At 42.9% G+C, this 13,011-nt stretch overlaps 1 protein-coding gene across 1 annotated transcript in view; it reads left to right on the top strand.

Moving 5' to 3' along the window:
- Positions 1-13,011, top strand: part of mcf2l2 (MCF.2 cell line derived transforming sequence-like 2) — a 272,628-nt gene that overhangs the window by 76,392 nt on the left and 183,225 nt on the right. The window contains exons 11-14 of the mRNA XM_078259471.1: positions 1,942-2,133; positions 4,954-5,145; positions 5,241-5,427; positions 5,665-5,768. Coding sequence (XP_078115597.1) covers positions 1,942-2,133; positions 4,954-5,145; positions 5,241-5,427; positions 5,665-5,768 — 675 coding nt within the window. The remainder of the gene's footprint in view (positions 1-1,941; positions 2,134-4,953; positions 5,146-5,240; positions 5,428-5,664; positions 5,769-13,011) is intronic.

Genomic DNA, 13,011 nt, shown 5'->3' with positions numbered 1-13,011 from the left:
GACTGGCCGGCGCCAAACCGAGCTGAAATGTAACCTAATGGGGCAATTGTGCACCCTTGATTTTTGTTCACTAAAAGTGATTATTTTTGCCATTGACAGGCTCAGATTGTTACTAAAAGTGTCTGACAACATTATCGATCTCACAAGGTGTATTCTTGTCCGAAGACAGCGGTGTGAAGTGTCCTACGTGAGTGGGATGAAAGGCGTTCCACCGGGAGCTTGCCGTTTTGGAGTACAGAAATTATAGGCTTGTGTTATCTATAAATGATTTTTAGTACATCAGCCTGTACGGCTATGATATATTGCCTTAGCTAAACCTTAGCTAACTTAGTACATTAGCTAGTAGCTCATGCATGTTAACAAGACACAAGTTAACTATATTTGCTTTTGTCTTTTGGCTAATTAGCTGTAAATTCGTGGCACTGGTTGCTTAGTCTTTTGTTCATCACAACTCACGTCCACACAAGCCAAGAAAAACACAACTGGGAGCTGGAAGGTGCTGCTGCTGTCTGCCTTTCTGTGATCTGATGTGCCAATGTGTGCGGTGTCACTGCCCGATGTGATTTGAGTGCAGATGTGAGTCGCGCATGCGTCACTTTGCGACGAGAGCAGATGTGAGTTGCGCATGCGTCACTTTGCGACAAGTAGCCTACAAGATGCTAACGAGAGACTTCTGTAATGTCAATACAGTAAAAATGGACCCACAACGAAGTTCGTTCACTGCTGGCTACAAGTTAGCAATCAAACACAACAAAGGCTGTCACTTGAATGGCGTTTTGAGCTAACTAGCAATCAAACAATCATAGATAGCTAAAACGTTTTTGAAATGACTGCTATCTACAAGTTAGCAATCAAACACAACAAAGGCTGTCACTTGAATGGCATTTTGAGCTAACGTTAGCAATCAAACAATCATAGATAGCTAAAATGTTTTTGAAATGGTTTCCATCTTCTGTTATTGTATGTAAAGAGAAAAGTTTATTATTTTATGGATTTGACAAATGTCAGTATGACATGTTATGCCGTAAACCGTTTAAATCTGAGCATGTGCAACTCGCGTCTGCACTCGAACAGAGCCGGTGTGACTCGACTAACATCGGGTATGACACGTTATGCCGTAAACCGTTTAAATCTGAGCATGCGCGACTCACATCTGCACTCGACTCACATCAGGCAGTGACGGCGCTCTGCAGCAGGGAAGCGGCCATTGGAACTCGACAAAGTCTCGTCTCCCGCCCTGATATTTTCATTTTATAATCAATAAACATATTTGTTTGACAGGGAAGCTGTGTGCAAACAGGAATATACATATATTCATAAAAAAACAAGCATCCAGAAAAAAAGGCACTTTCTCTCGAGGAAGAAAAGGGGCAGGTGCTCATGTCCCCTTTGATGTTTATTTGTGCAGCATGCACGTGCCTTTAAGCATACTAATGCCTTTTGTGGTGATTGTTGCTTCTTTGTCCCTACTCAGCTTAGTTCATTGCCTTTTGCCGAAAGTTGTATTTCTTGTTGCAGAACTTCCATTACCAGCCAAGAACATAGCAAGCAATAAACCCATATTACAGTTCAATGTGTGGCGACATCACAGGTGATATTCAATATTTTCACTGATGTCCAATGTGTTCTTTATCCTTAAGTAATCCAAAAACACTCAAGACTCAAATGTTTATTCCTCTACTGTAGACTTAATCATTGCCACCTGGAAATCTAATGTCCAAGCAATGCTTCATTACATAACAACTTAGCACAAGCTCAGTTATGACATAACTTTATAATAGCTCTTAACCCTTGACCAGAAAACAGTAGTCACACATTTGTATTTTGTAAAGCATTGTAAACAGCAAAGTGTCATCACATTTACCTTGGTAGACACTGCTGGACACCCCAGAGATGTAATGTAAAAATACCATAATATACTCTGAATTGTTTTTCTTCCAGCCCACACTAGAAAAGGCCCAGCTCCATGCACTGCACGGTGACCAGCTGATCCAGAGTAACCACTACGCTGTGGACTCCATTCGACCCAAATGTGTGGAGCTCCGGCGGGTCTGTGATGACTTCAGCAACGAATCAAAAAAAAAGACGGATGTCTTGTCCAAATCGCTGCAGATTCACGTGGGCATTGATAAGGTGAGGATATGATACGACATAGCTACAGATGTCACATCAAACGCAAGTTAGATTCACTTGGATGTAGATGTGTTTTTTTTTACTTTGGATCAACCTTTGCCTAATTCTTGGTTCTGGATTATTACCTGGTTCCACTTTGATTTACTGTAGTTTTACGTAAAAAAGAAATCCTGTAAAATGAGGGATTATAGGCAACATTGACGGCTAAATTAAATGGTTTAGATAATCTGGATTAACTGTTGTCTTGTTTATTTAAAGTCAGACTTTATTGTCACAATGTGTTAACAATCTCAGCAATTGCTTTGGTGAGCACAGTGTCAACACAACTGATAGAAATGATGGCCAAAACTACCAAATTAAGACCCAAGTTGCAATGAGTCAGAATAAATAAAGTAACCCCAGGCTTTGTTTTTAGTAATGTGACCCACAGGAACGGCAGGGGCTCAAGAAAAAAAAAGGCCTAATAGTTAATAAATAATTATTTATTTGAAATTTAAACAACTCTGACTACTTTACCAATTTATCTTATTTCCCTTACGCAATTGTTTAATAGATTTAATAAATATTCAACTAAATAATCAGTTCACACAGATACGTTTTAGTTTTCACCAGGTTAATTCACAAACAGCAAAGGAAACTCTGCCATAGTTTTCTATGCTACTAGTTTCAAGTATATATTTTGAATAAGTGACTGCACAAGAAGAGGGACATAGTTTTGTTTATTTTGCAAATGGCAATAAATCATCTTAATTCTTTTGGTGCTATTGGAATAAATAACACTTCAAAAAATCTTTTTGAAAAATCTCAACAAAAATCTTCACATTAAACTGAAAAAGGCTGTTGCTGCAATTTTGTAAATTTTACAGAAATAAAACACGGCACCTTTAATGAAAAATTAAGTTATTATTAGCTAAGGAGCCTACAGTCATAATGATACTGTTTAACGCAGGACACTTTTTTCATGTTGTGGTCAATTAAAGGACAATTCCAGTGCAAAATGAACCTAGGGGTTAAAGGAGAACTCCAGCCAATTTTTACGTGAATCTTACTGTCGCTGAGTACTGTCGATAGAAAAAAAACAGAATCGGTGCTAGCAAACTGGAGTTGCTGCAGCTACATCTAGACAGTCCTTCCAGAAAAATGTTTTTGAGTTTTTTTGTGATTGTTGCGGGTAAAAATCCTTGATTATGCGGCACGTTTTCTTAAAAAATGCGATGTGGGATATTTATGCAATTTTATGCGATGAAATTGCGGGAACTTGCAAAAACTGCGGTTTTATCATGGCTTCATCGCGGGGTTTGCAGCTTTTCGATGATGTTCACGTCGCGTAATTACGTCACTTCATAACGTCACTTCATAACGTTCCCATGGCAGCAGGGGAAAATGGCTGCTCTTGCAAAATGCAATTAAAATGTCTGTGCAACATTAACAGGGCCCTTACACAAGATGCATTTTCAACTCAGACATTGTTTAAAGTCACCTACCCTGTCTCGATCCTGCCGGTAGCTAGCTCACCCTGCTAGCTGCCGTCCAGGATGAGTGTGTTCAGCCAGGCTTCGGTGATAATCATCACGCAGCAGTTCCGTGTGTAGTTGTAGATCATCCATTTTGTGTGCGATCAATCTGGCGTTAGTGAGTAGGGGGCTTGGCAGTTGTGGTCTGTGGCTAGCAGGCCCGACTGGCATCCTTGCTTCTGCTTTGTCTCCTATCCCCGCCTCCCGCCGCCGACAACAGTCCACTGAGCGCCTGGTGGTATGGCTGTGTCCTCCAGAGGACAGGTAATGCCTTCGCGACAAAAACTTGAAGTTTATTCCCCCGGCAGAGGGTAACTCGCTATTTCTACACCACTAACAAGGCTCAAAATAGCACCATACTTCAACAGTAGCATAATGATCCCTACATGTAAACTGAAGCATTGAGAACTTTGTAAGTGTACAGACAGTTTATTAAAAAGATAGTTTATAGAGACTGTACCGTACACTATACAGGCAGGCGCCATCTTGGGAAAACAGTCATGACCAGTCGAACGACGAACGCCGTGCAACCAGTAACCAGTAACATAGCTCAAGCACAGCGTTCGTGGTTAGACTGGTCATGACTGTTTTCCCAAGATGGCACCACTTAATTTTTTTAATTCAATAAATACATTGCTTGCATCTGCTGGTGCTGCTACCCCCGCGACCCGACCCCGGATAAGCAGACGAAGATGGATGGATCGAATAAATACATTTGTACAACAGGGAAGCTATGTGCAAACAGGAATATATATATACGCTATATTCATTAATAATAATAAAAAAATATGCATCCAGAAAAAAGGGCTCATTCTCTTGAGAAAGAAAAAGGGCAGGTGCTCAAGCCCCTTTTGATGTTTATATGTGCATGTGCCTGGTGACCCATAATTAAAGTTAGTGGGCAAATTTGTACATTGGCAAACCAAATGGCAGTTAGACATAACTTAATAAATTCTGAGGACTTAATTATCGAGACATCCTCTTAAAGTGATGTCCACAAACTGGAAAGGGGTGATGTGATGCAGGTCGTGAATACTTACTGTTTTTACTGGACAGTATTCTCCCCCTCTACTGTTTACATTCCTATTTGTATTTCACTCTCATGTTTTTATTCCTCGTATTTCACATGTAGATTCTTCTCCTGTAATCATGTAACACCAACATGCATGAAGAACAAGAGATGGTTTGTCATTAAAGATCCCAATTATCCCTGTGACACAGGACGCTCACACTGAGCCACCACATTGGAAGGGATTTTATTAGCTACATTACAAACTTGCCCTGTTTGAATTTCTGCTGTGTACAGGTAACCCAGTGGTGTGAGTCTGGCATCTACCTGCTGGCCTTCCAGGCTGTGGATAAGTGTCAGTCACAGGAAGGGGCAGAGTCAGCACTGATTGACATCGAACACTTTCTGGAGTCTGCAGAAAAGAACCAACTGACTGAATTGAGGAACCTCCACAACCTGTATGAGGTTGTCCTGTCAGAGGATATCAAGGTATGGTGCACAAAAACAATAGTTTACAGGATGACTGGATATTCTGTTGCAAGAATAATGTTGAGGAGGATTGATAGTGAGCTTTCTTCCTGCAGGCCAATGTCCTGAAGGCACTGAAGCGCTTGGAGGACGTCCAGGAGATGTTTCAGAAGCGACACATCAGTCTGAAGAGGCTGTCAGCTAAACAGACGAGGCCCGTCCAGCCCGTTGCCCCGCGGCCTGAGTCCTCTCCCAAACGTCCTTTATTGAAGAACCCACCGAGGATGACTGGGAACCAGCAGGGTGAGTCAGATATTGTAATAACCAGTTTATTTGTGCAGCAGATTATGTGCCTGGTGTCACAGGCTCAAACTGTTTAAACACTTACTGTCTGTGACATGAATGACACCTTAAGCTGCAAACAGTTTTTTTTTTCATAATCTTAACTCATTTTTATAACTGCATGTATGTAATGTAACAAAGCTCTGAAAAAAGAAATGATTGAAGTTACTTATGCTGTATACTCTCAATTCATTCTAGCTCTGGCTCGCAGAGCTTCTGATAATTCTATCAGTGGCAAGCAGCCAGCAGAAGCTGATCCCAGCAAGAAGAAGAACATACGCAAGGCCAAAGGAGGCATCAAGGTATCCTCCTTGCAGTCCCACTTTGAAATCTCACTGTTAAATAATTAAATTAAACCCCTTTCAACAAGTAACTTTAAAGATTTTTTAAAGTTCTGTCAATCTCAATGTAAGAAAGAACAACTGACTATGAAACGAAGGGAGGGTATCATCCCACAATTATTGACAATCTTGATACTTACATTTTTTATTTTAGCATATTCATAACACTTTTCTATTACATAAGTATGGATAAGTGGTACTGAATGACAATCAATTTATCGATACTTGGGATTACCAAAGTATATTGGTAGGTATCATAAAGGCACAGAATTGCCCAGCTCCATAAGGATAGTCCATCATTATACATGTATATAGTGCAGACAGCATTTTACAAGAGTACATAACTTTATTCATGTTTCTAATAAATTCCCACTGTTTCTAAGATTGACTGAGTTATCAGTTAAGATGTAATGGGAAGGCATCCTAAATTATGCAATTGATGTGATAGTATAGCCATAAAAAGACTTCCTTGGTTTTGAAGTGTGCTTTACAATGGCACTGGCACAAGCGGATACAGAAGGTTCATTTGATATTGACAAAGTTTTTTTATTTTTTTATTTATTTATTTTTTTAAATCAAACTATATAGGGACCATTTGGTATTTATGGAATGGACCACAAACGGGTAATTGCATTGTTTAAAAAATGAATGGAATAATTACGTCTGGCATGACCAGATATTTTATAAATATTTTAAATAACACAAAACAACTAAATGGTGGTAGGTAATACATCTGATTCCATATACTGCTTTACTAAAAAAAAATATTACCTGGCTGACGATGGGAGCAGCAGGACGCAAAAAACGAACTTACTGTTGCACTATCTGGACATCTTGCGTGCCAACCTTGCAATAAAGATCTCCTAAATGCCATGTATATAAATGTGATGTCAGCTTACTAATTGATTGCGGGTTTTGTGTAGATTTGGACTTTTATATGTTTATTCCACTTTGTTTAAACGGCGAAGTGGAGAGGCCTCGTTCACCTGTTTGGAGCTGGCTGGTGAATATGACGCTCGTATAGGCCTTGCTGGATACACCGTGACTCTTTTTGTGGATCTACTGATCGCTGTGGATTACTTTTTTTCCGTGTCATTGGATTACGGCAAAATACGGATCTTTTTTCTTAATGTGTTTTAACATTTTATGGTGAGTTTGGAGAGGCATCTCAACAGACTGTAGGTCAAACACTGATTGTTCACTGTTATATTTTAATTGAATTTAAGTATCGGAGCATTCCGCCACCGTCTGTCTATTGCGTTCCAAAACAGCCATGTCGCGATTGGATTTCATAAGGGCGAATTGTTAAATTGTTACAATGTAATTTAAAATCTGCTTTAAAAATAAACATATGTGTTTTAGAATATAATGTTCAGCTTCGGCACCTTTACCTATATGCTAAAATATACAATGACTGACGAAGCCTGGTGACAAGTCCATAGCGACCAGTGTTGAATTGGTGATTTCCCAGTGTCTTTGCTGAATGGTCTCAATGTTTTATTGTTTTATTTCAATCAGGAGAAACTTCGTTGCAGATATGCAAAGTTTATTATTGTAAATTTATTGTACATATGCATGATTTGAAATGTACAGTCTTTGGAGATTAGACTCCATCGTTATTTAAAAAATAAAAATTTTTTAAAGGGGTAGAAAGCCGAAAGATAATCCCCTGATGGAGTCTAGACACTGATGGTGGCGCGAGGAGCCTGGAAACCAAAATCGAAGAGCCGTCGGTAGTGGCCTGCCGGATGAGGACCCAGAAGCCGTGTGTGATGAAGACCGGAGGAGCAAGGGGAGGAGGAGGGTTGTGCTCTTATCCTGAAATGACAACTGAGCAGAGAGAGACAGGTTTAAAACAGGGATGTCATACAGCTGATCCGTTTAGAGGAGAGAGAAAGTGATTATGTTTTAGAAGTCTTTCTGAAAGAATTTGCGCTGCGCTCCATTTCATGTGAATACTAGTTTACTAGAGAAGGAACTTAGTATTTGAAGCAATGCAGTAATGCATGAAGTGTGCATTTAGTTTCCACAACAATGTTAGTAAATCTACTGAAATGGCCACCACACCATAACAGAGGAGTGTGATGTGTAAGATGAGAATGCAGAGGTAAACCCCTATATGTCATGACTGTAAATATTAAATGGCATTTGTACTTCTTTGCTAAGTGCAAACTTGCACGTAAGGGGAGGGTCATGCCTTTTTTTCATATCATGTTGGAGGGTCATAGAAAAATGATTACTGACGAGGGGAGGGTCAAGTCTTTTTAGGTTAGGGGCCACAAAACTGTGGCCCCTTAATTAAATAATGAACAGTCCCTTAAAGCTATTTAAATGGAAAAAGTAAAGTGAATAGACTAATGGTCAGGGGTTCAAGCCTCAATTTACTCAATTAAAAAGAAAGACAAAAAAACATATACAAAAATAATAGATATATTATTAATTTTATGTTGTCATATATATTGTTTATTTTATATGTTGTCATATATATTATTCATTTCATATGTTTTGTGTGTTTCTTATTCTTAGCTATCAATCAATACAAATTAATCAGACATTTTTTTTATCTGTCCTTAATGTACTTTAGTTTTTAATGTTCAAGTGGTATTTGATACTCGACTACTCCGTTGGTAACTCAATTCACATCGACAGTACATGCAAATAACTTGTGTGTCTTGTGGGGAGAACCATCTGGAAGGGCTTTAAAACTTAACTTGCCATTCAAAAGACACTTTTATCTATCCATTTCTGCTCAAGAAGCTTTGTAGCTGCTGCCATCCACTCTCGTTCATGGATGTATAATAAAACCCGCTCCCGTTCTTCCGTCCAGTCTCCGCTGCAGGCAGGCCCCATCCCCCCACCCTACTGCCTATAGTTAATACTTTGGGATTTATCTGCCCAGGTTTTATTTAGGCTGTTGAAAGTTGTGTGGTGCAAATTGCCTGCAAACACTCAGGAAATAAAACACCCAATCATTTTCTTGGTTGAAGAATATTATAATGTAGATAAGGCTAGTGCCGATTGACGACCAAGCCCGTATATCTACGATTGAAGGAATGATGGGCAATTCGGTTTTTCTAAAATAATGTTTGTTTATAAAAATAAATGTGCTCCCGACTTTTTATTTAGAGATGTTTCTTTTGGAGCACAATTCTGCCCGCTGAGACCCTTTAATCAGCAAGCGTGACAAGTGATTTTTTTTTTATCCTGAACGTTAATTCAACACGGCAAATACGCTCCAGTTATTACACGTACAATTATCACATTAGGAGGCAGAGGAATAGCTAGACATTTGACATGCTGATCAACAGAGCCGGAGAGTGAGAGAGCCATTACTAAAGTAGTTAACAAAGCTAATAGTGTGTGAACAACTTAGCAAAACAGTAGGATTAGCAAGAAAGTCACTGAAAGAAGGACAGAGCTATGAGTGCACTAGTGTAGGCTTAAATGTAAAGCGGATAATTTGCCGCTGCAATGAAGAATATGAGGGTGAAGATACCGAAGCAAGACACTATCAGCAAAAACATAAGCATCATCAACCAGAAAAGACGCAACTGCCGCACGTCAGCCAAGTAGGAGGCAGCCTTTCATTCATGAAAATGGAAGCCGCTATTCATTTGCATATTTTATGTCCAGTTACGTGTTCAACGTAACCAGCCTAATCGTGTTCGGACAATAAAGCAAGTAAAAGAAGAAGCTCCATGTAGTAATTAAATTTACAATGCTATCTAATTCAGTATTAAGATAGGCACACAACAATGGTGACAAGGATGTCAAACTTAAAAAGTGCAGCTAAGCCATCAACGCAGCAGCTGCCTCTCCTGCTCTACCTCCAATACACCTAGCCGGTCCCATGGGTACTCCAGCTCCATACCCTCCAGTGGCCGAAAGTGTTTGGAAGCAAGCCGGCCTGGTCACCAACTTGCTCCAGGCATTTACAGAGCACTTCCGTGAAGTTTTTGGTCTCCCCTCCAGTGATACCTCCCTTCAAGAACGACTTCATAGCCTTCGACAAGGCAAGAGCTCCATCTCTGACTACACCCTCCAGTTTCGTACCTTGGCCTCTGCAAGTGGGTGGAATGAGCCGGCTCTGCTCACTGCCATCGGTTCGCCTACACCTCTCTGCCTATGATGACAGATTGGAGAGGTTTATTCAACTGGCGTTCTGGGTGGTCCATCGGCGCAAGAGTTGCTTAAGTGAGTTGACAGCTCAACCATGCTATGACCCAGTTCGCCACCCCTCAAGTCCATCCTCTGAACCAGGAGGTGAGCCCATGCAGTTGGACTATGTACGCCTGACCCCGGCTGAACGTCAAACGGTTAGCCAAGAGGCGCTGCCTATACTGTGGAGCTGGAAGACACACCATAGCAGCCTGTCCCATTCGTCCGACCCTTGGTGAGTGCTATCCAAACTCCATCCTTGTGTTCCTCTCCATTGAGTACCTCCATAACCCTCACTGCTCCAAACGGTTCCCTTGCAGCCACCGCCCGCATTGACTTGGGCTCTGCCCGCAACTTCCTCTCTTGGGCACTCTGCCGCCGTCTCAACCTCCGTCGTTTCCATTGCCAGACCTCGTTCACCGTCCACTCCATAGTGGGCAAACCCCTGGACTGACGTTTGATCCACCATCTTGCTGGACCTGTCAAGCTGCAGGTCGGTTGGTTACATACTGAAGAAATCACATCCTGGGTCATCCCTGGCTGTTGCATCACTCGCCCACCATCGACTGGAGCTCGGGTAACATCCTGAAATGGGGAACAAGCTGTTTTCCACGTTGTTTCCCTAACCTACTTCTCACTCATCCACAGCCCCTCCCTCCACCCGTGGCAATCTGCACCACTTCAGTGGAAAGCCCAACAGTAACCACATGGTAGAGATCCCCCAGAATTACCTCCACTTCAGTGATGTGTTTTGCCTGCAACGAGCTGCCAGGTTGCCTCCTCACCGCCCATGGGACTGTGCCATTGACCTCCTACCAGGTGAGCTAGTGCCCAAGGGCAAGACTTACCCTCTTTCTCTGCCCGAACAGAAGGCCATGGAGGAGTACATCGAGGAGGCCCTCAACCAAGGCTACATCAGACCTTCTACCTCCCCTGCTGCTTCAAGGTTCTTCTTTGTGGCCAAGAAAGATGGTGGTCTCAGACCCTGTATTGACTACCATGCACTCAACAAAATCACTGTCAAATACAGGTACCCTCTTCCCCTCGTCCCATCCTCCCTAGAGCTTCTGCGAGGTGCACAGATCTTCTCAAAACTAGACTTAAGTATTGCTTACAATCTTGTTCGGATCCAAAAGGGGGACGAGTGGAAGATCGCTTTTGTGACCCCTACTGGCCACTATGAGTATCTGGTTATGCCATACGGATTAGCTAATGCCCCTTCTGTATTCCAGGCATTTATGAACGAGATATTCTGAGAGTACCTCCACCGTTTTGTGTTAATTTACATCAACGATATTTTGGTATATTCCAGTAATATGGCCGACCATCTCCACCACATCACGTTGGTCCTCCAGAAGCTCTGTGAGTACCATCTCTATCTCAAAGCTGAAAAGTGCTCCTTCCATCTGTCTCTGGTCCAGTTCTTAGGATACAACATCAGCCACAACCACATCAGTATGGATGAGGGGAAGGTAGCAGTTGTGCACTCCTGGCCAACACCCACAACCATTAAAGATATCCAATGCTTTCTTGGTTTTGCCAGTTTTTACCACTGCTTTATAAAGAACAGCCGCCTCACTTCTCCTCTCACCTCCCTACTCAGAGGTAAACCCAAGACCCTCTCCTGGAACGAAACCGCCACCCAAGCCTTCAAGGACTTGAAGAAAACCTTCACCACGGCTCCAGTCCTCACACATCCTGATCCCGATAGACCCTTCGTCGTTGAGGTCGATGCCTCAACTACTGGGATCGGAGCATTGTTTTCTCAGCAGCAGGGGAAGCCCTCGAGACTCAATCCATGTGCCTTCTTTTCCAAAAAGCTCTCACCGGCGAAACAGAATTATGATGTCAGTAACCGAGAGCTACTAGCCATCAAGCTAGCCTTGGAGGAGTGGCGCCACTGATTAGAGGGGGCTAAATATCCATTCCTGGTGTTGACGGACCATCGCAACCTAGAGTACCTCGGAGAGGCAAGGCATCTAAACCCCCAAGAAGCAAGGTGGTATTCTATCGTCCAGGGCCCGAAAATGTGAAGGCTGATGCCCTATCCCGGCTCTACGCCACTGAGGAGAGTTGTGATCACCCTGAACCCATCCTGCCTCCTCATCTAATCGTCAGTCCCATAGAATGGGCTCTGGACGAGGACATCGCAGAGGCCTCGGTTGCTGACCCTAGTCTGCCAAACACCCCAGCACACCTCACTTATGTTCCCAGAGCACTCCGTCTCCAGGTAACCTCCATTGTACACTCCTCACTGGGCACTGGCCACCCTGGGGCCAATCAGACTCTCTCCCTCCTTCGGAACCGGTACTGGTGGCCAGGGATGGCAAAAGAGGTCATCCGCTTTGATGCTGGCTGTGCTGAATGCGCCATGGCAAAGACACCACGCCACCTCCCAGCAGGGAAGCTCCTCCCGTTATCCGTTCCCAAACCTCCATGGTCAGACCTAGGAGTAGACTTCATCACAGATCTCCCATCATCAGAAGGTCATACATGCTTTCTGGCAATCGTGGACAGGTTTTCCAAATCCTGTAAACTTATTCCATTCAAAGGCATTCCCACAGCTAATAACATCGCCCAGGCACTCTTCAACATGGTCTTCCGGAACTTTGGTATCCCAGAGGACATTGTTTCTGATCGTGGCCCCCAGTTCATCTCCAGGTTCTGGCAGGCCTTCTGCTCTCTCCTAGGTGTGACCATGAGCCTCTCCTCCAGTTACCATCCACAGATGAACGGGCAAACGGAGAGGAAGATCCAGGAGATCGGTCGGTTCCTTCGGACCTTCTGCCATGGTCAGCAGCAGAGTTGGCATCAGTTCCTATCTTGGGCCGAGTACGCACAGAACTCTCTTCGACAACCAACAATCGGCCTCACTTCGTTTCAGTGCGTACTCGGCTACCAGCCTCCCCTTTCCCCCTGGACAGGGGAACCGTCAGAAGTGCCAGCTGTGGACCATTGGTTCCGTCGAAGTGAAAGGGTCTGGAATGAGGTGTACCACTAGCTGCAGAGAGCCATCCAGCGCCACAAACACCATGCTGACTCCAGA

This window comes from Sander vitreus, chromosome 9 (genome assembly GCF_031162955.1).
Source record: "Sander vitreus isolate 19-12246 chromosome 9, sanVit1, whole genome shotgun sequence".
Classification (NCBI taxonomy): Eukaryota; Metazoa; Chordata; class Actinopteri; order Perciformes; family Percidae; genus Sander; species Sander vitreus.
This window is presented reverse-complemented; position numbering and strand designations above follow the sequence as displayed.